The following is a 20,286-nucleotide window of genomic DNA, read 5'->3' as shown; positions in this document are numbered from 1 at the left end:
CTGGCACTTTCCAGCCCTGGAATCTGACGTAGGCTTGTAAATTGTGCTAGGTTGGCAAGGTTTTCACCTTCTAGAGCACTGAATTGGTGTAAAATAATACATTATATTGTTTCCCACTCTTTCTGCTTTTTTTTTCCTCAAAAGAATTCTAAACTCTGAAATTTCCGTTTCATATCCCAATGCAATACTCACAAGACTATAGGTCTTTCTCTTCACACGTTGCAACTGGCTTAGGAACTACTGTGTGAAGCATAATGGCTCTATCACATGCTTCGTATACTTAATGGCCTCCAAAGCAGCCATTCCATAAAAAGGGCAGAGTACAGTGCAGCTATATGTGAGAGGAAATTGTTACAAGTGCTATACTTTGGAAATAAGTTTAGGGGAAGAAGAGAATTTTTTTTTTTCCAATTAAATACACAATGAAGAAAAAAATGCTTCTGAAAGCATATTTCTATGGGAAAGAATTACTTTCTTCAACTGTGTGGCAGACTAAATAAACACAGACATACAAATTAAAAATTAAGACACCATTTGGAATAAATCTACATTTGTCAACTAACTGACTTTAAAGAAGCGAAATAGTTATTTTACTCTCCGTTTGAAACATCAAAGAGTTTTCATTTTTTCATAAGGTGCAGCTTATAAATCTTAATTATTCAGGCAAAACATTCTGTGAAGTCTTGATAGATTTCTCTTATAGTTCAGTACTAACTGAGCGCCTATGTTTTCCCAGCCTTACTCGCCTAGAATTTCAGAGCAATGAGCAAACATCTTGCCTTAGACTCGGTAATTAATGCAATCCAGTATTCCACAAAGCAGTAGCTCTAGTGCAGTATCTCAATATTAACAAATGCATATGCTTTCATAAAGATTTTACTTGTGCATACTGATAAAGCTTATCCTCTATTCTCATGCATATTAAATTAGACTTCAGAGCTAGAGCATCCATTCATTGAGCATTTATAAATGCTAATATATGCTCATTTTGATGAATACAAACAAAAATCAGTCTAAGCATAATTATTTTTTGGCACTAACAAAACATTGAAGGAAAATGGAAGCTAAAAATTAAATATTGTAGCTTCAAAATGCATGCAACTTATTTACATGAAAATCAGATTGCCTACTTCGCAACATTTAAACCTTGAGGTATTTCTCGTAAGGGACTTTACAACGGTTCACAAGATCTGTTGTTTGCTTGTTTGTTTGTTTCAACAGTTCATAGAAGTATCAACATACAGGCATTTCCTGCTGATTGAACATTGAGTCATAATTTTTCAAATACAGATTAGAAATTCCAGAGTACCCTCAAGAAGTATTACCAATATAACATTAAACCATTTGTCTAAGATCACATGGAGACGAAAAGTGATATCAACAATCTCTTATTTTGCATACGTATGCATTTATCATGAATACTAGCCTGATGTACAGAACATAGTTGAAGGGGTATGGAGATATATAATTAAACAGCAGGCTGGCTGCTATGCTTTTTAGAACAATATGTGTCATTACATTTAATCGTTAAAATGGAAATAAAAGAGAATGGCTTTGTACTCTACCAGTGACACACATTTTGTGATTTAGGACAAATCACATTCAATGGAATTAATTTTCTTTGAGGTCAGTTACCTAGATGTTGTGCGTATACTCTAAATCATGTAGCTTTATCTGTAATTGATGAAAGAACACAGGCTTTTTCAGAGGACAAGGATTCATTTCATTTTAAGGAAAGCATTCAAAGCAGGAATAAGTCACTCTCCAGACACACCTGCTTGTTGGCTTGACTATCTTAAACTAGATCCCTAATTTTCAGATAGTAAAGCTGAGTAAGGTGAATCTCGAACTCAGCATCCCTAGTCTTCTCTGCCACCATAAGACAGATAGTACGTGCAATTCAAAAATACTCCAACCACCAGCTCCCAGTCTGGAACTAGCATACAGGATCTGCTTGTCCAGTTACTACATTGCAGTACAGCACCACAGACTCTCAACTTTGTTGTTCAAGCCACCGAAAAATTCTGTCTGCCTGACCTACTGCTTCATAGTACGCTTACGTACATCCAGATACTGTAATCTGCAAACTGGACACAGTGGTAAATAAGAAAAGAAGTTTGTCATCACACTTCTCTGGAGGATCCCTCACAGAAGTGCCCCCAAACAGCTATCAATGCTTGAAAATTGTACAAATTGTATAACCCTGATGTTTTGAAGGAAACATTTTGAGTTTCTCAGACAAGATTATAGTACAATGATAGGTCAATAGCTTTTCACATTACTTTAAAAGCTGCAGTTCTAGCTGAAGATTGGCTCTAATAGTAGGTTAGGAATAAGTCCACTGTTTTTCAGATTTATGATGTTTTTCTGAATTACAGTCTAAATGGCATTCTTGGGTTCTATCGCTGGGCTAAAAAAGACACTACGTACATCAAATATAAAGAGTCACATAAAAGCTTACAAACTGCAGTTCTTCCTGGAATCTTCTAAACAGTAGATGAGCTTTGTGTTTATCCTGGGCTATTTCTCATGTAATTTCTAACATTAATGCTACAACAGTAGATTCTAATTCTCCACAGAATGCCTAGATAGTTTGACAGTTGAGACTTCTACAGTCCACCTACACCAGTGCTTCTCACATTGAAACCATCAGCAGAGCAGAACCAATGGCAGCACCAGGGAGATATTTTGGAAAGACGGGGGGGGAGCAAAGAAATGAAGCGTAAACAAGCCCTGCTGAATTACTCCACTGACTTTGCATTATTTAAAGGGAAGTGCTGTTAGTACAGAAGCCAGCTGTTTAACTATTGGAATTCTGTACCTTGGCCTGCTTTCAGGGGACTTCAGAACAGCATGACTAGACTTCGTATCTGCTTGTAGCACATGGAAAGAAACATTCACATATTTGGTACAGTAGATTAAATGAGAGCCAAAAATTCTATTATGTAAACTTTGACCTACATGATACGAAACCTCTTTTGAGCTAGCAACTGACAAAAAAGGAAAGAAAGGAGATCAGTGTACATCAGCAAAAAGGAATGCCTAGGACTGTTATATGTCCACAGGCAGCACTTTGAAGGTTGAGTAAATATAAGGAACTTTTTGATAACAGCTGGAAGGCAGCACTCAAATTGTGTCAGAAAGATGAGAAAGAACTATACGGGTGCCCAGTATACTGACACAGCAGGATCAGTCAGTATTTTAAGGCCACATCATAAAATAAAATTAAGGAACAGAAAACTGTTAAAGCAGCAGCCATTTATTTGCTAATACAGATTTTGGTCTAGAAATTAACTTAAGTGCTTAGTTACATCATTCCCTATGTAGGAGGGCACTCAGGCATGTCCTTACTGTTGAATATGTGCTTTAGTCCAACAGCCTGTGTAGGAGCTTGACCATTTGCCTAGATCTAAGTGCATACTTTGGTAACTCGATGAACTGGGACCACCTGCTCCTGCAGTCCTTCCAGAAGAAGATGGCACAAATACTGATAATATGGGTAGAAGTGGTAGTATCTCCTTGTAATTCTTTATCTCATCTTTGTCTGCAATAGCATCTTTGTATACTGCAGCACTTAAGAGGACAGCAGCAATTTAAAATCTATTGGTTTAAAATTAATTTAGACATCAGATACTTCTCAAAAGTAGAGTCCAGAATCATTGTTACAGAAAAAGAATAATTTTTCCTATTTTTTTTCTATTTATTTGCTCTATCTGTTGTATAGCACTTTAGGTAATATCACCTTCTATTTCATATGAATTTTAAGTATACTTGATTGCTTAGGTCTTCCAAAAACCTTAGGAAAACATTTTACTTAAGCAAAAAATTAAAACCATTTGACTTCACAATACTAATGTTATCTTTTTTATGAAGGATGAGCATTTAGTATGCCATGTAATACATGAATTGTAATACATGAATATTTCAGTCTATAAATAAACATCAAGTTTCATTGCTGACCACATCACCGATGTGTTAGTGATTCCATTCAAGTTTCTTACATGTACTATGCTGTTTTTTTTAAAGAGTTATAAGGTATTATATCCTCCTTCATAAAGTTATTACTCTGTCAGAAAGAAGAACAACTCATAGATGTCTTTGGTCTCTCTACAATAAAAATAATTGTGAAGTACACTGAGATTTTCACCTGAAATATTCCAGGTTTCAGGATTTGTATTAACTATTTATGCATATGATAGTGCAGAATAATTGTTGCTACTGATTACTAAATAAGGCAGGCAATGCATCAGGGGTTATTCAAGGTAATTTATCAACTTTATGAATGGTTAAATTCAGACGCTGAAGGGTAAAATAACTTCCACATAATCACACAACTAGATAGTAGCCAGATGAGAATAAAACTCAGAATTGACAACTTCCAACTAACAAAAAAATTGTGTAAATTCCTGCTTGACTTATTGGGAAGACATCATACACAAATAAATAAGTGATGTTATTAAAAGTTAGAGTACACAGCTCTAGTTCCTCTACGTCTTGTACCATCAAAGAAAACCTACCTAGCATGAATGTCATGAGCAGCTACCATTTGTAAGATTCTTTGAAGTGCAAAATATTACAAATCCTGAAATCTTCTATTGGATTGATAGAATTTTTTTAATAGGTAACATCTTTTCTAGGTAGAAAGGTAGTGATAAGCCAGATGAGACTAACCAATGAACTGTCCATCCTTATTTTTAGCAGTAGGCAGGGAATCATCCAAATGCCTATACCTGTTAGCTGCTATGAAATACCATTTAAAGGAAAAATCTCAAACAGAAGCTTTTAGAGTGTGTTTGCTCATGAAAAACTGGCAGACTGAGAAAAGAAAGGTAAGCTTAACTAATCAACTATTTGTACCTACAGTTCAGCTGGACCTATTAGGGAGAGTTACACCTGTATATCCAGGAACAGAATTTGCCCTTCCATGTTTCTTGGGAGCAAGACAAAATGTGGAGGAGCTCTGGGTATCCCGTGCAGTAATGACACTCCACATTTTACCATGACTGCTAAATTTCAAAAGTACTAAAGACAACCTGATTAACAGACTTCAGAAAAATCTCCAGGAAAAAGCATGTACTTTATAATGTAATTCAGTGAGTGAAAATAGTCGGGGAAAAAAACCCAACCAACTCTGTGTCTTAGTATTTATAATACTTTTCAGTGATACACAGAAAACAATACACGCACATACACACACACACACACACGCACAGACAAATCAAAATATTACTGTAATCTACTCTTGGCTGGCTGTTCTGTTTAGTCTTATGAAACAAATAATTTAGCAGGCAATGTACAGTATAGAGGCCCTCGGTGGATTGCAATATACTAAGTAAGCATGTTTTTCTTTTTGTTTAATTTATAGTCCCTGGAAAAAAAGACATTTAAAAACCTATTGTCTGGGTTTATAAAGCTCATAGGGACAGTTAGTTCTTAGCTGACTGTATTGCTGGCTAAAATGTTAGACATACTTTACCACTAGATGTCTTTTCATTTACGGATGTGCTAAGGCCTCAAGGGTTCTTCATCAGTGGACATATGTTTTAATCACAGAGAATTGCAAAATTCAGTGTTGTCTTCAAATTGACAACTGCAGGACAAGTATATGGACGTTAACCTAGAATTTGCTGTGTAAGCATTGGAGCCAATAATTTCCCAAAGAGAAACTGAATTTTCATCTTTTTTGATACCCTTATTCTTTATCTAGCTTGAGTAATTTCTTAAAAAGTAAACTCCTGCCAAAATCTGTGAATAACAGATTTTTGGTCTCGGTGATAAAAATGAAGGAGGGCAGGAAGGGGGGAGGGCAAGAAAAAAATTGCTGACTAAATTGAGTTACTTCATTTTTTGGCTCTTACTGCAATTTTCTTTCCTTTTTTTCCACATTTTTGGGTTCTTAACCAATGTGGATCATTCTGTAAATGGAAACATTTAATGCTTAAAATGTCAAAACAAAACATTTAACCTTTACAAAATTTTACTGTCTAAAACCAAATTCTACCAGAATTTTAAAATAGATGTAGTAAGTAAGCAACTACTTATTTTTGTGAATTTACTGTTCCTTCATTCTAGTTAGTCATAACAGGGCAACTGAACATCCAACTGGATTGCATACAAACAAGGCCAGGAAATAATGAGCCTGTAATCTTTGCATAGTATAGCAGAGAAATCAACAGTTACTAAAGAAATCATAAATCACTGGAAAAAAAGAGAAGAGTGTAAGAGTTCTATGAATGAAAACATCACCCTTTACTGGAGCTGAGTGAAAAAATATTTGCCAATCAAGTAGTTTGTACAGATGCCCAGTGCAAACACAAAACACAGGAAAGACCACGTTATGTCAGTCCCATTTTCTGTCTTGTGCAAAGCTATAGAATACAAAATCTTCTGCTTTTATCTGTCCTATCAATCATCTTCCTATTTCTGCTGCATTTCATTGCTTACTTTTTTGCCTTATTTCCTGCTTCCCACTAGTTTTTGAGCTTGCAGATCTTGCAGCCCGTGCAGTTGTATACAGTATTTATTTCCCCTTTGGAACCCATTCTGACTTCACATAGTGGCTCAGTGTAGCCTTTTTCATTAGAAAATACGTGCCTACAACACAGGCATGATCTATGATCTTTAAACACCAGTCAGTTCAACAATCAGGTTTTATCCAAAAGCTAAAGGGCAAATTTCCTTTGCAAGTTTTCTAAATGCCAGATTTCAGCTTTCTCCCTCTCCATTTTAAATGCCAAGGCAGTTCAAGAAAGTCTTTTAATACGTTTCTAAGAAGATACAGCTTTGCTCAAATGCTTACATAGCAACCACCCATAGACAGAGATCAACGCTGGCCTTTTCCAGGAACATCTTTTGAACCTGTGTCTGAGAACAGGGTCTTAGAGGAGATACACACAGGCAGCTTCTACAACTGTCATTGGTGACTCAGTTAAAATAATGTAACTTAATATGATTGCTTCTGAGATCTTTGCATTTTCTTTCTAACATAAAAACTTTCCATTTGTGTTTTGAATAGGTAAGCCTACAGGGTATGGATCCAGCAGTAGACGCTTACACCACAAGGGAATAGTGGATGAATGCTGCTTCCAGAGTTGTGACCTGAGGAGGCTGGAGATGTATTGTGCTCCAATAAAGCCACCTAAATCTGCACGCTCTGTACGTGCTCAGCGCCACACTGATATGCCAAAAGCACAAAAGGTAGGCCAGGCTGGAAAACAAAACAAAACAAAACAAAAACACACCAAAAAAAACCCCAAACCCCTGCCTATTTTAGGGAAGGAAAATTCTGTCAAGGCTGGTAACATAGCAAACAACTGATGTGTTCTGCCTACTAGGGACACTGAGATTTAGTGGAGTTTTGGAAAATAGTGTCCGTGGTAGGAAATAAGTAAAAAAAGGTGTGTATATCTCATTTCTTAGAACACTGAATAAAACATGGAATTGCGCAGCTAGTAGTTGTGAGGCTTTATCCTGCTACTGGGTAGTAAATGACAAGTGCTCACATCATTCAATCATAAATAGCACCTAAGACTTCTTTCAAAAGAGAAACCAAACACTGAATGTTTAACAACTGATCTATCCAGAACCTCCTCACTCATCCTTCCTTGTCAGGAAGAGGTAGAGTGAGTGATCAAGAGGGAAAACACAGTCTTCTGCTATTCATTTTATATGTAAATGAACAAATGATTTTTTTTTTTCCTCATTATTTTGGCCTTTTTTTTTTTTTCTATCAGAACTAAATTAACTGGATAGTCACTGTAATCATTACATGCTTCATTTTGACTATTTAATGTTTAATATGTATAATCTCCAAGCACTTCAAATATTCATTGGTATTATTTGTATAGTTGTGGAGTTCAGGGTATTCAGATTTTTGTTCCTGTCATACTAGATATATACTGTACTTATATGTAGTTAAATCTCATCTCTCCTCAACAGAGCCTATAGTTCAGTAACCCATCTTAGACTAGGCTACCATTAAGCTCACATCCAACTGTCTCTCCTGTTTGAGTTCTGAACATCTGTTTTACATGTTATCTGTCATCTGCTGTAAGCCTCTAGTGATATATTTTATTGCTGTTGACCCTGTCTGTCCTACACATATGTTGACTCCACTCCTGCAGTTATGTGAAAACTTTTTCTTATAAGAATGGAACTGCGTGAAATCCTAAGATTTCATAGGAAGTCAGGAAACCAGCACTATATAGTAATTTCCTTAATATCACCTTTATGAAAAGAACTATTTTAATTGTTGCAGCATCCATTTCTTTTCCATAAGTCAATCCATAGAATGGAATCCTTTCACCTCTTCCTCAGGAGTTTTCAACCTTTTAAAGTAGTGGCTGTATGATTCTTCCAGGGAAGTATCACCTTAGCCGTGAACACCTCAAAAGGCACACATGACGACAAGTGAAGTCTTCTTCAGGTAGAGCTCAGCTATAGACAAGAAAACTATAGACAAGAAAACCCTGTGGTTCATTCCTATCCGGGCACGCATAGATTTAAGGCTTGTGGGAAAAGAAGAAAACAGGCTTAGCCAGCAATCTGTGTGCTCCGTCCAATAATTGTTGCTAAGGTGATGGGTAAAACATTCTGTAACTTCAAGTAAAAGGAGACAAGATACCTGCCAGCTCTCTGATGGATCTCTACACCACTTTCCTTGGAGGGCTAAGGAATGATGTCATTCTTTAGGCAGCTGTCCTCTTCCCAGCTCAAAAGATAGGCAGGAAAACACTTTTCTTACAAGCAGGAAGGAACAGAAGAAAGACCTTGCATCTTTCTGCAGCAGCAGGGGAGGTAGTGTTCAAGAGGGAATACTGGAAGAAGAAAAAAAAATAGGAGTATGTAGTAATTGAAAGAACCTAGCTGCAGAAGAAATCATCCGGGAAATTAAAAGGAGAAAAAATCAAGATGTGGAAAGGGCAGTAAAAGGACAGTGAGGAGCGGAGGAAAAGAAAGGGGAGGGAATTAGATCAGAGAGGTTGAGAAGATGAGAAATGTTGAAGAACTGAATGAATCATGGTGCATTACACAGAAAAGACAGGATTTTGAGAAGAGGGGAGAGAAAATAAAATTGGAGAAAAATTAATATTAAAGAAAACAACACCTGTAAAGAAAATGTATGTGAAAAGGAGGAGAGAGGTGAACAGAAGCAGAAAAATCATAAATGCTTCTTGATGGGAACTTGATAAAATAACAGAAATCTGATGGAAAAAACAGACTGAAATTTTAATTAATATCTGTGGATAGAGAAAATTAGATTGACGAAACAAAAATACAGAAGAGGTAGGAGAAACTATTATTCAGATCTATGATAGATAAAAGGAAAATACAGGGAAGGGAAAGGAAACAATTCATTAGGAAAAACTGTGTGAAACATCTCTGGTACATATTCCTATGTAATTATTTTTTCTTGCTTTTTGCAGTCAGCTGCACATGCCTCCATTAAGAAAGACAATGCTATCTTCATACTTTTTTCTTTGGATAGGCTCCCCCAATAAGAATGCATTTAGCTAATTCATAGAGTTGATATGCCACTGATTTTAATTAAACAATTAATTATACTAAAGTAAAATTATTTTTCAGTTGAGCAATTTCTTTTTGCTTTAGTATATTTTTCTCTCAATATTATGTTATATATGAGACATATATCTTGTACATATACAGTGAATATATATATATAAGATAATATATATGTCCTCTTTAATATTTTCTTATTTAGATACAAGATCTAAGGCAGCCTTAAGTGGAATACATAAGACATTGTACTGTTACTCTCAGATTCCATACACAATCAGTTCTTAATTTTAATGTAATTTTACGTGGCATCGCCTCGTAACCTTTTTAGTCAACAAATACAGGATTTGGGTTTTAGTTTAAGTCTTTTTGTAAGTGGTCCACATTCCCAATTCCTTGAGCAGATCATTCCTCCTATGCACAGTTTGGTAGAATAACTTAGTTCAATGGCGCAGGGCTGTTCTGCTTAGAGGTTATGTTAATGCTGGTCTTCAGTCATTACATTACAAAAGTTGCTACACTACAGGCACAAATTTGAATGATGAGGGCCAGGCACTGAATGATTAATGTTAGCTGGGAACTCAAAAAATGCCTATCTTCTGCTATAAGGCCAACATTAAGAACTAGTTTTAATCCAATTACAGAGACTGTGTGTGTAGAGTTTTATTTGTTTGTAGCTAACGAACAAAATATTTACTTCTCTATAAGACCATTATTTGTTCTAAGACCTTCACTTACAAATAAATATAAAAGTACATTGAAAAGTGAAAAATAAACACATTGTTATTATATACTTAGGGTTATTATATAAACAGCATACTTCACAGATTCGCAAAAAAAGAAATTAAGAAAGAAATCCAACCAACCTGGAGGATCTGTTGGTCGCTCATTTACTGATCACTCATCAATTAAGCTCATCCAATGCCTGTTTTGTTTACTTGCTTGCTATTTGAATACTCTGTTGAAAGCTTTCAGTAGAATTCTTACTGTTAAAAAATGAGAGATACTTAGGTTTTCCTCTTGCCAGAACTAATTAAAAAATAGGAAGTGATCAACTGCACGATACAAATCCATTATAAAATTCTACCTTAACTGCAGTTAGTTATGTATATGAGCAGAGATTATTAAAGAGGACACAACTTAATCATATGTCAGCATTTCTAAAGCCAAGAAAGATGTCCCTGATTTTTTAACAGAGAACTGGTGTGAAACCAAAGCACATTACAGATCAAGATTTTTTTTTTAACCTAAAACTGTAAGAATAATTGTTGACATTACTTTCAGATTACAATCTCATTTAGTGAGCAAATACGTCAGCTCGTAAGGTAGGAGTAAGGAAAAGGGAGAAACTTTCAGTATTTGTGCTGGAAAGCAAAGTAATGGTTTCACCTATTTTTACACTAAGTTTATGTTTATAGTTCTAAACTGTGAAAGAGGAGCAAGGAGGGGAATTAAAGTTCTGTCTTCAGTGTACATGGTTCCATCTAGCTTTTCTTTCTGTTCTGAGAAATAGTAACAAAAGTTTAGTCTATTTACCCTTAAGTGAATTAAGTTTTAACAGCAATTTGGGAAACCAGTGAATAGAACATCGAAAACCCCCTTGTTCTCTATTCAAGCAAAGGAAATAATTGAGCTATTTCCACAACATTTGTGTATGTGAGGGAAGACCGACCTTTTTGAATGAAGCAGTGTCACAGAACCAGTGGCACAAAGTTCTTACCAATTTAAGGCTACAAGGTACCTTGAAAATTATTACATGAATGTGAACCCTGGTAAGGCTGATGTTAAAATCCAGTAAATAAAGAAGAGGGAAAGCAAAAAAAACATAATGCCATGCCATCCCCTTGCACCCTGAGCAAAAGGACCAAAGAGGGGTACACATCTTGATATAACTTTGCTCTTCCTCAGATTTTTAGTCCTTATTCTTTTTTAGGCCTCATATGTAGAAAATACACATAAATATATATATATATATATTCACCAGCAAAGTATCAATAGGAAGCAGATTGCCTCAAAAATCCTTTTCAGATTTTATCTAATCTTCAAAATTTAAATACTAAGTGGGACTAAGAGAGAGAGGGAAAAGATGTTAATATTTTTAGTTTAAGAAAATGCCATTAAGAAAACAGAAAAAGTATAACATTATTTCTCATTAATCTTTTTAAGAATGGCAGATTCTTTTGTATTTGGCTCAATACCAACTCACAGATACATTTACAGGCCAAAATATGCATAATGGTACTAATCCTAATTTCTACAGCCATGCCACATTACCAAGCCAATGGGGGAACCTTTAGGTGTACCAGATGGAAGAACTTGGCCTCTTCGCTTCAGAAAACTATTTTCTCCCATTGCTTACTTTCCAGCCCTGTTATGATGTTACTGATCACACTGCCCACAGAACTAAAAAGTTTTCAGAGACCTCAGGAAGTTCTTAGCTAAGATGTCATGCCTGTTACTACAAACATTAGACTTTCCATTTATTACCAATAAAGCAAGAGACATTTTAATGCCAATATGAGGTTTGAATGTCCAGCCTAATAGGATAAGAATGCTGCTGCATGCTTCCCAATACTCCTTCATCTTAGTCAAATGACCTTTACTATCACTGAGGTTGTCGTTATCCTTATGTTAATGCTGCCGTGTCTCCAAAGATCCATGCTTAAGGTGACAGGCTAGAAGTCTGCACTGCTCTGTTCCTGAACTGACTTATGCAAAGTGGACATTTTGCACCTGCCACCTTAAAATGCTTATTGTCTTTGGATCTGAATATCAGTTCAGAGGATCTGATAATGAAACAAGCACCACAGATAACAATTTAATTTCCAATTACCTTTTTTTCAAAGACTTGAGAAATAAGGCAAGCTTTTCTATACCAGTGCAAATGCAGGTCTGAGAAGCTGATTCAGGCATTCACACTGGATTTTTTTCAATGGTCTCAACACTGCATACTTGAAAAAATGTGTTATGTGGGTCAAAGCATTTTCTGGCATGCATGTTACTGCTGCCACCACCAGTGCCACTTTGTAGTTATTCATCAAAATGCTGATTCCAAAGGAGAAACTGTTCTAAAAGTAACCTGCCCATCTTCCCTCAATTTCAAAGCTAGCCTGTGTATTATGACAGCTCTTTTTCATGACATCTTTTTCATGACATGTCATTTTTATGACATCTTTTCCATGTCAGTATTAAAAGCTATAACTGAAACCCTGCTGCATCTTAGTATTTGCTTTATTTGGATGATAAAAACATTTTAAAGTCAGGCAACAGCAGTGGAGAGAATTTATATTTTCATTTGGGAAACATATAGTTAATTTTCAATCTAAGTATACTTTGAAAGCCACTGTAATGCAAAATGGCTGTTGTTTCATAATAAGGCTCTCACTGTCCATTTTGTAGGTCATGAGTGTGCAGCTTTTAAGAATGTATGACTTTTTGCAACTAAAATGTAGCATATAACGTTTCCTATATGCTGGTAAACTCTCTTCAAAGAGGAGAACCTAGGGGCAGCACTGACCAGGGTATTTTACTTTGTTGCCATGAGGAAAAAAAACAGGGCAGATGAGTCCAGGAATTCCTGTTTTCTTAGTTCATTGCTACCAATGTAAGCATTTGTAGCATAAGGCAGGAGGATCCTTAACAGTGGTAGACTCCTGTGAAGTGCTGCAATGATGATTTTAGTGAAAATCAGTGCAAATTGAAGGGTTAATCCAGAATGAGTACTTCAGGGTGAAATCTAAGGTATAACTTAGGGAAAACTAAAGACAGAAAAGGTATTTTTTGAAAAGCTGCAAGAGAAACAGGCGACAGAACAGCAAAATTTTAATTTATGGATAAGGAGAGTTCTATTGACATTTCTGTTTCTTTATTTGACCCGTGCTGAGGAAGCTATTCTATAGTGGTATTAGCAAAATTTGATGAAGACAAGCCAGTATCCTACTGAACTGATCACAGGAATAATGACTAGATGATTAATCTCTTCTTCCTCATTCAGTATTGCATTTCGGACTAAGAATGTCTAGAATGGCAGATTGCTAACAAAGACATTTCTTCATTATGAATACTTTGCTATTAACACATTTGGCTTGTCAGTGATGATAAATCTTAGTTTGGCTCAATGTTTTACTTGTTGGTGGTATAATTAATTTAACAATTACTAATACTGCTTGGGGTTTTTTTATATTCTGAAAATAATAATTCAACTCATATCCATCAGAACCCAATCCAAAACCAGTGAAAATTAATAAGCTCTATGTGAGCTCAAGTTTTGTGATCCTTTGCCAGTTTCTGATTTATTTTGTGTTTAATAGATACTAGAGGCAAATGGAAAAGTTATATATAGAATAGTATTTTATATAGGAAATAATTTTTAAAAAGCCACAAAACTACTGTAATGCATCAAATCAGCTTCCATTTTCTTTCTGTCCATCAGAAAAGCAGGCAAAAATTTCATTACTTTTTAAATTTTAGAGATTACATTTCCTTTTTTTTTTTTTTTTTTTTTTTTTTTAGGGCTTAAATAGCAGATAATGCAGTGGTAGAGCTGCATACACATGCCTCACCTTTCTCAGGGAGATTTTTTATTTTTGGCTTTTCTTAGAACAACAGACATGATTTCAGTTAACTGAGAATTTTAGTTCTGATGAGGATTATAAATATGGAGAGTCACTTAAGAATTCTGCCTCTAGTCTGGTACCGAATATGAAAAGATTTGGGCCCAGCTAATGTTTACCAGCACGGCAAATAAGGAAATCAAACTGAAAGATCTATGCCACAACCACCACTGCTGCTGGAAACTGGCCTGTGCATAGAATGACAGTGAACCAAGGGCATTATTCATTCCAAAGCCCTCTCGATTTGCCTGGCACATCAACAGGTCTCTTTCTGAAAATAAAAATTATTTGGCTGTAGCTCCTGCAGTGAACCCACACTTTTTATCCTCCTAAAGGCCTTATCCAACAAAAACCTTACACATCTAATATGCCATTTATGCAATATGTAGGTAACAGAGTCCCACTCAGCAGTTTTGAAAACCTCTGACCACTGGGTACCAAAGCACAGGAGGCTCCATAAATCTTGCAGTTACAACTCTAAAGTTCCCTGGCCCCTAGACATCCTGCTTTTGCAAATGTCCTTGTTCTGAAAGAAAGAAAATCTTTGGTACCTACTGTGTGTCTAAGCCCATCCAGGTTCCAGTATGCAGATGTTTCCTCTGCCAAGATCAACAATGGCAGCAATCAAAGTGCTTATGCCTGAGAGAATGGGGAATTTAGTGTACAGAAGTTTTGTATAGTGAAGTTCTCTGTGAAGGGGCAGAAGGGCTCTAACAATTCCAGCATTCAGGATAACTGTTCTCCCACTAATATGAATTTTGTGGTCATAGAGCATGTTAAAACCTATCTGGAATAATTCTTTTTTTTCTACACCTTCAGGAAGTGCATTTGAAGAATACAAGTAGAGGGAACACAGGAAACAGAAACTACAGAATGTAAGAACATGCCATCCACAAGAATGAAGAATGAATGTGCCATCTGCAGGATACTTTGCTGTAAATAAATTATTTGTTAAACATTGGAAGACTTAAAAAACCCTATGGTTTAATAAGCTTGATGCAATCTCAACCAATGGGCATTCTCCCAGCGAACAATGCAACTAAACATTCCAATATTAAGTCTTTAGAGAACAGAACATTTTAACCAGCCCAGAGCTAAAAAATTCTGTGGTTGATATATTACTGTTTGTTAACCTGTTTTAAATGTCCTGCACAAAATCTCTTAAAGTCCTGTGCCCCTCAAAAGCCTACAAATTTATGGGCCTTTGATGGATCCAATTGCACTAAATTAACCTATGAACACTGGCTGCTGGAGTCATTCATCAGCCTTGTCTAAGCGGTGGTTTTTTTATTTGCACTTCTATACAAGCAACAGGCTGTTTGTTTTACAGTGTCTGATAACATTGTTTGTCTACCCCTTCATATTTGCACAGTTTGACATTCCCAGTAACAGCAGCAGTAAGGTAACATATACAGTTTTAAACATCCATTAATTCCATCTGTGGCATTTTGACAGAATATGGGTTATAGATGCATTTGTTTTAAGACAGTTTTATTTTTCCTTCTCTTGCAAAGATGCAGTTTATTGCAATTTGTGAGACAAAAGATTTTTAAAAGCAGTTAAAGCATACATAGGCTCTCAAACCATTAATGATTCTTCCAGGTAATTATTTTGCAACAGTATAGGTAACTTCTTTCTTCCTCCATATAATGCAGTATGTAAAATTTAACATATCAATAATACACATATATCAAACAGTATGTAAAAATCTCTGTTTTATAGTACAATGGTGCTATTTTATAGTTTGTTACATGAAAGGGTCTGGCCAAAATGGTAATGGGTAAAAGCAAATATGAAAAGATCAAGCCAAAGATTAAATAACAAAATAGTTTTTAAAATACTCAGTTTAAATGAAGTAAATTGGCTTCAGATTCCTTCATGGAAATAACTTTCCCATCTTCAAAAGAAAATTCTGATACGTGTTTCCTTTCAGATGTTTGAATGGTGGTGTTTTCACTTACAGTTATGTGGAACACAACTTCATAGATGCCTAGGCCCAGAGAAGACAATTAGAAAAAACAGCCCTTAAATGACTTCAAAGGGTAGCCCATCAGGGCCTAAATCCTTCTGAAATATCAGCGTTCTATTCAAAGGTAACAGAGGGTTACTCAAGTTCTCTGCCATTTTAATTCTTCCCACAATCAGACGTGACTAAATTGACTGTCAATTAGGCTGCTGCATCTCTCTGTAAAACAGAAAAGCTAATCTAATCACCAAATTATAGTGTGGAAAGAGTCCTCAAGAAGAGGTGAAGCATAATGTCCTTCAAACTGCTACTTACAGTAGCCTTTCATGCACTCTTGTGGGAGACATATTTCTGGATAATCTCTGCCCTGTAGCCTTGATAGGCAACTGCACTGATTCTACCTTGAGTGACGCTGTGTCAAACGCTCCATTTCTGTAAATCAACTCAGTGCTAGATCAGCCATGCAGTACAGGGGGATAGGTAGCCAACAGTGTCCCAAGGCGAGTAATAAACTTCTCCGTGAGAGAAGGGAAGAGAGGGCAGAGGAGAATGCACTGTTCCACCCCATCCAGGACTGCAGTGCGGTTCCACTCGACTTCTTCCCCCCATTCCCCTGCACGTGGTAAGCTCAGACAAGGGATGAGGTATCCCTTGGTCAGCCCGAAGGACGGTAAGGAGAGTACTGTATGAAGGGAGCAATTAGGGAGATGTTAATTTAGATCTGTAAAGGGAGTATCTCTTTTTAAAGGCTCAAATCTGCCTTACTTTCTACTACATCCATGGGAGTAGATGACTGAACTACCGATTACAACACAAGAGAAGAATCTCTGCAGACTGCACATTGTACAGCTCCTCAGTAGTTTCTTGTGAAACGAACAGGGAAGGTAGGTTTTAAAAGTCTAACAAATTATTCTAGTTCCTCTTTTATTCCCATAGAAAATCTGGGGTTTGTATTTTTTCCAAGGAAAGTGCGACATATTCCTATGCAATTCGTTAAACCCTCCGCTTTCTGAGATGCATGTTTACATGCACAATAGGCTGCTATTGCAATGTAAAAGCAGAACAGTAAATGAATAAAAAGAATATATCACAGCTGTCACTGACTGAGATAGTTATGTTGAAAAGGAAGAAAGTACAGGGAAACAGATGGGGAAACTAACCTAAATTATTTACCACCAATTCAACAAACAGGTAGCAATTCTGATATTTATCGCAGCTCTTACAGGCCTTTTTTTGGAAGAGAGGATGGAGAGGGAAGTATTTTTACTTCAATGGCTGTTCAGAATTCCAAAATGCATTCTAGAATAAGCCATTATTTTGATGCTTCCACAGACAGAATACATATTTCCATTTTGTGTCCCATGACTCTCTCTGTCCCCTACCTCCTCTGAAGTTCTAAGGGGAGGAGGGAAAGATGTGAGCACAAAAAGCAATTTGTAGATCTCTGTGGTGGCAAGTTACTTCGTAGCTAACATTCTACCGATGCTCTGTTAACATAACTGAATAACCATACATCGTTGTGCTATTTAATTCCTGTAAATTAATTCAAATTTTGGTCTTATTTGGGGATTCATGCACTCACATTCATGCCACCATATTTCCCCTGTTGAGAGATCATAATTAGAAAATGTCACTCAGACAGCAACACCTAACATCAGAGCTTGACTATCTAAACAAATTAGAACAATTCTTGAAAGAAACTACAATAAGTAATGAATAGCTACAAGCTTCAAAGGCAATGCTTTGCTTTACTAGAGAACAAATGGTATCACAAAATGGAGAGTAGCTCCACCACCATAGAGGAGAGAAATGCATGGATGGGAAATGCATACTTGTATAAGAAATCTCCAGTCATATGGCAGGGAGCACATGATATACCAGTCAGTGTGAAAGATAAAGGGCTGCATTAGCTTAGTAATCTCAATAAATCCGCTACTTAAAGAAGTTGAAGCATGAGCCAAAACATCTCCCTCCCAAAAGTACAAAGTCGTCTGGCTTGAAAAACTTCTAATTAGAGAAATTGAAGGGTTCCGCTGGATTTTCAAAAGCACTCCAGATATTTAGGAACAGGGTTCCCACTGGATGCCATTGATACTCATAAATCACTTAAGTGGTAAAGAAAATCCCACTCCCCATCCTTCCATATCACCTAAATCACATGACAGAAGTCACAGATTTTTGCATTCTAGAGCAGACATAAAACTCCAATTATTACACAGATTGTCACAGAAGTAAAAAAGTGAATTAAGCCTCATTACTTTCAGTTAGTTCAAAAAGGACTGCAGATCTAAACCCACTGAAGATAATATATCTCTTTCATCAAGGTAGCAAAATTTGAGTCTCATCTCCATAGTAACAATAATTAAAAGTGTTTAAACGGAAAAGGTATAAATTCTATATTCTGCTCAAAATGTACTTACAAACCTACACTTCTATTTGTGTGAAAGACTTCTGTGAGACTCATTTGTACCATCCAGTCAAGAGAGAAAAGATAATCAAATAAGGGAATATTGCATTCAGTCCCTGTAGGTACCTTAAAGTAGGCACCTTTTGCCCAAGACAGTTTACAGTCAATTTTTAAGATTAAAGGGTAAATTAGTGGTAGGCTTTCTTTACAGAAGTGAATTCCATACACAACCAGTAGCTGTGTTCAGCTGCCCCATGAGCTGTTTGTTGACCTAGTATCAATGGTTAAAGTTGATTAATGAAGGCTCTAGGCCAAGCACTGTGTCTTCTTGGCTCTCCATTTTAACAAGCACATGCGTGATAAAACAAGTTCAGAAAAGTGTATGCATATTTGCTTTACCTCTTACTGGTTTGGCCAACAATGCCAAAGTGGTGCTATTGTTTTGTTTAAGAAAGTACTTGACTAAAATATAAAAGAAAGCATAAATATTTTTTTAATGTATGAAAATGACAATTATATAGGTATGGTTATTAAAATAGAAGTACAACTAGCCATAACTTTTCAACTTTTTGTCACTCAGTAATGGCAAAGAAATCTTAAATCAGTGGAGATGGGGCAGGAATAAGAGTCAAAATGCCACAAAATTTCATAGACTTGAAATGCAATTCTGAATCTTTACTCCAAGTCAGAAATACAGATGAAGACAAGCATTTAAAGTCAGGGAACAATGGATATAACTGAAAGCCTGTTCAAATTAATGCAAGTCCTATATCATACCAAAGATTTTTAAGCCACACTCTAGCATGAAATCAGCGTAGAGTTTGGCTTAAAGTCAATGGCATGATATGATTGAGATTTTCATTGATCACACATTTTTATTTTTACCTGATTACCTTCTCTCTCATGGCATGCCCCCCCAAATTCAATAATCTTTAAAAAAAAAAAAAAAAAAAAAAAAAAAACCACACCAAAACAAAAGAGAAAGAAATACATCCAATTTTAACAAGGAATGAAAAAATAAATATTCCTAACATGAAACTGATGCTATTTGTAATTCTCAACAGTTTCAAATGTGAGAAAAAGTTGAAATACATGGCTAACAGTCTGTGAATTTTTTTTTTTTAACTTTATGTGGTCAATATGAACATCCTGATGTGCAAAATTTCACATTTCATTGTTTTGTTTTGAAATGATGGTAAGTTAAGCCCAAATAGAGATTCTTGGAACCTATAGGCTAGATAGAATACTTATGTTCTGATGAAGGTATAATCAATATATTTAAAATGTTTTATTTTTAGTCAGAAAAGGAATAGTAATAATTTATTTGGGGACTCAACCTATACTGGTCCCTCTTTTAAGGATACTGTTCAGTGCAAACAAGTCTTCCAAATGCCAAACTTCTATTCAAAACCAACATTCATTCCTCCCTCCCCCCAGCAAACCTAGTTAAAGCGCTATTGCAGCATATTTTATTGTTTGTCTGTGTGTTTTTGGGGGGTGGTGTGTTTTGTTTTGACTCACTTTGTTTTGATTTGGGGGGCAGGGTTAAGGAGGAGGAGATGAGGCTTTCAAGTGATTAAGATTTTTTCCTCTTGGGTACAATCCACAAAAAATAAAGAATTTGCCTTGATGAGCTTCCTAATTATCCAATTCATCTGTGGAAGTAGCATTAAGTAAAGCAACTAGATTAAAGTTGTCTTGAAAGAAGGTAAAATGTTATTAACACAAAGTTTTTACTCATTGTGATGCTACACTATACATTTTGCTTTTCACAGCATTGGAAT

At 36.0% G+C, this 20,286-nt stretch overlaps 1 protein-coding gene across 1 annotated transcript in view; it reads left to right on the top strand.

Moving 5' to 3' along the window:
• Window positions 1–19,445, top strand: part of IGF1 (insulin like growth factor 1) — a 51,837-nt gene extending 32,392 nt beyond the window's left edge. The window contains exons 3-4 of the mRNA XM_049822432.1: window positions 7,016–7,197; window positions 14,949–19,445. Coding sequence (XP_049678389.1) covers window positions 7,016–7,197; window positions 14,949–15,008 — 242 coding nt within the window. The 3' untranslated portion in view covers window positions 15,009–19,445. The remainder of the gene's footprint in view (window positions 1–7,015; window positions 7,198–14,948) is intronic.
• The last annotated feature ends 841 nt before the right edge of the window (window positions 19,446–20,286 follow it).

This window comes from Accipiter gentilis, chromosome 18 (genome assembly GCF_929443795.1).
Source record: "Accipiter gentilis chromosome 18, bAccGen1.1, whole genome shotgun sequence".
Taxonomy (NCBI): domain Eukaryota; kingdom Metazoa; phylum Chordata; class Aves; order Accipitriformes; family Accipitridae; genus Astur; species Astur gentilis.
The sequence above is the reverse complement of the archived record's forward strand: the minus strand, read 5'-3'. Positions and strand labels throughout refer to the sequence as shown.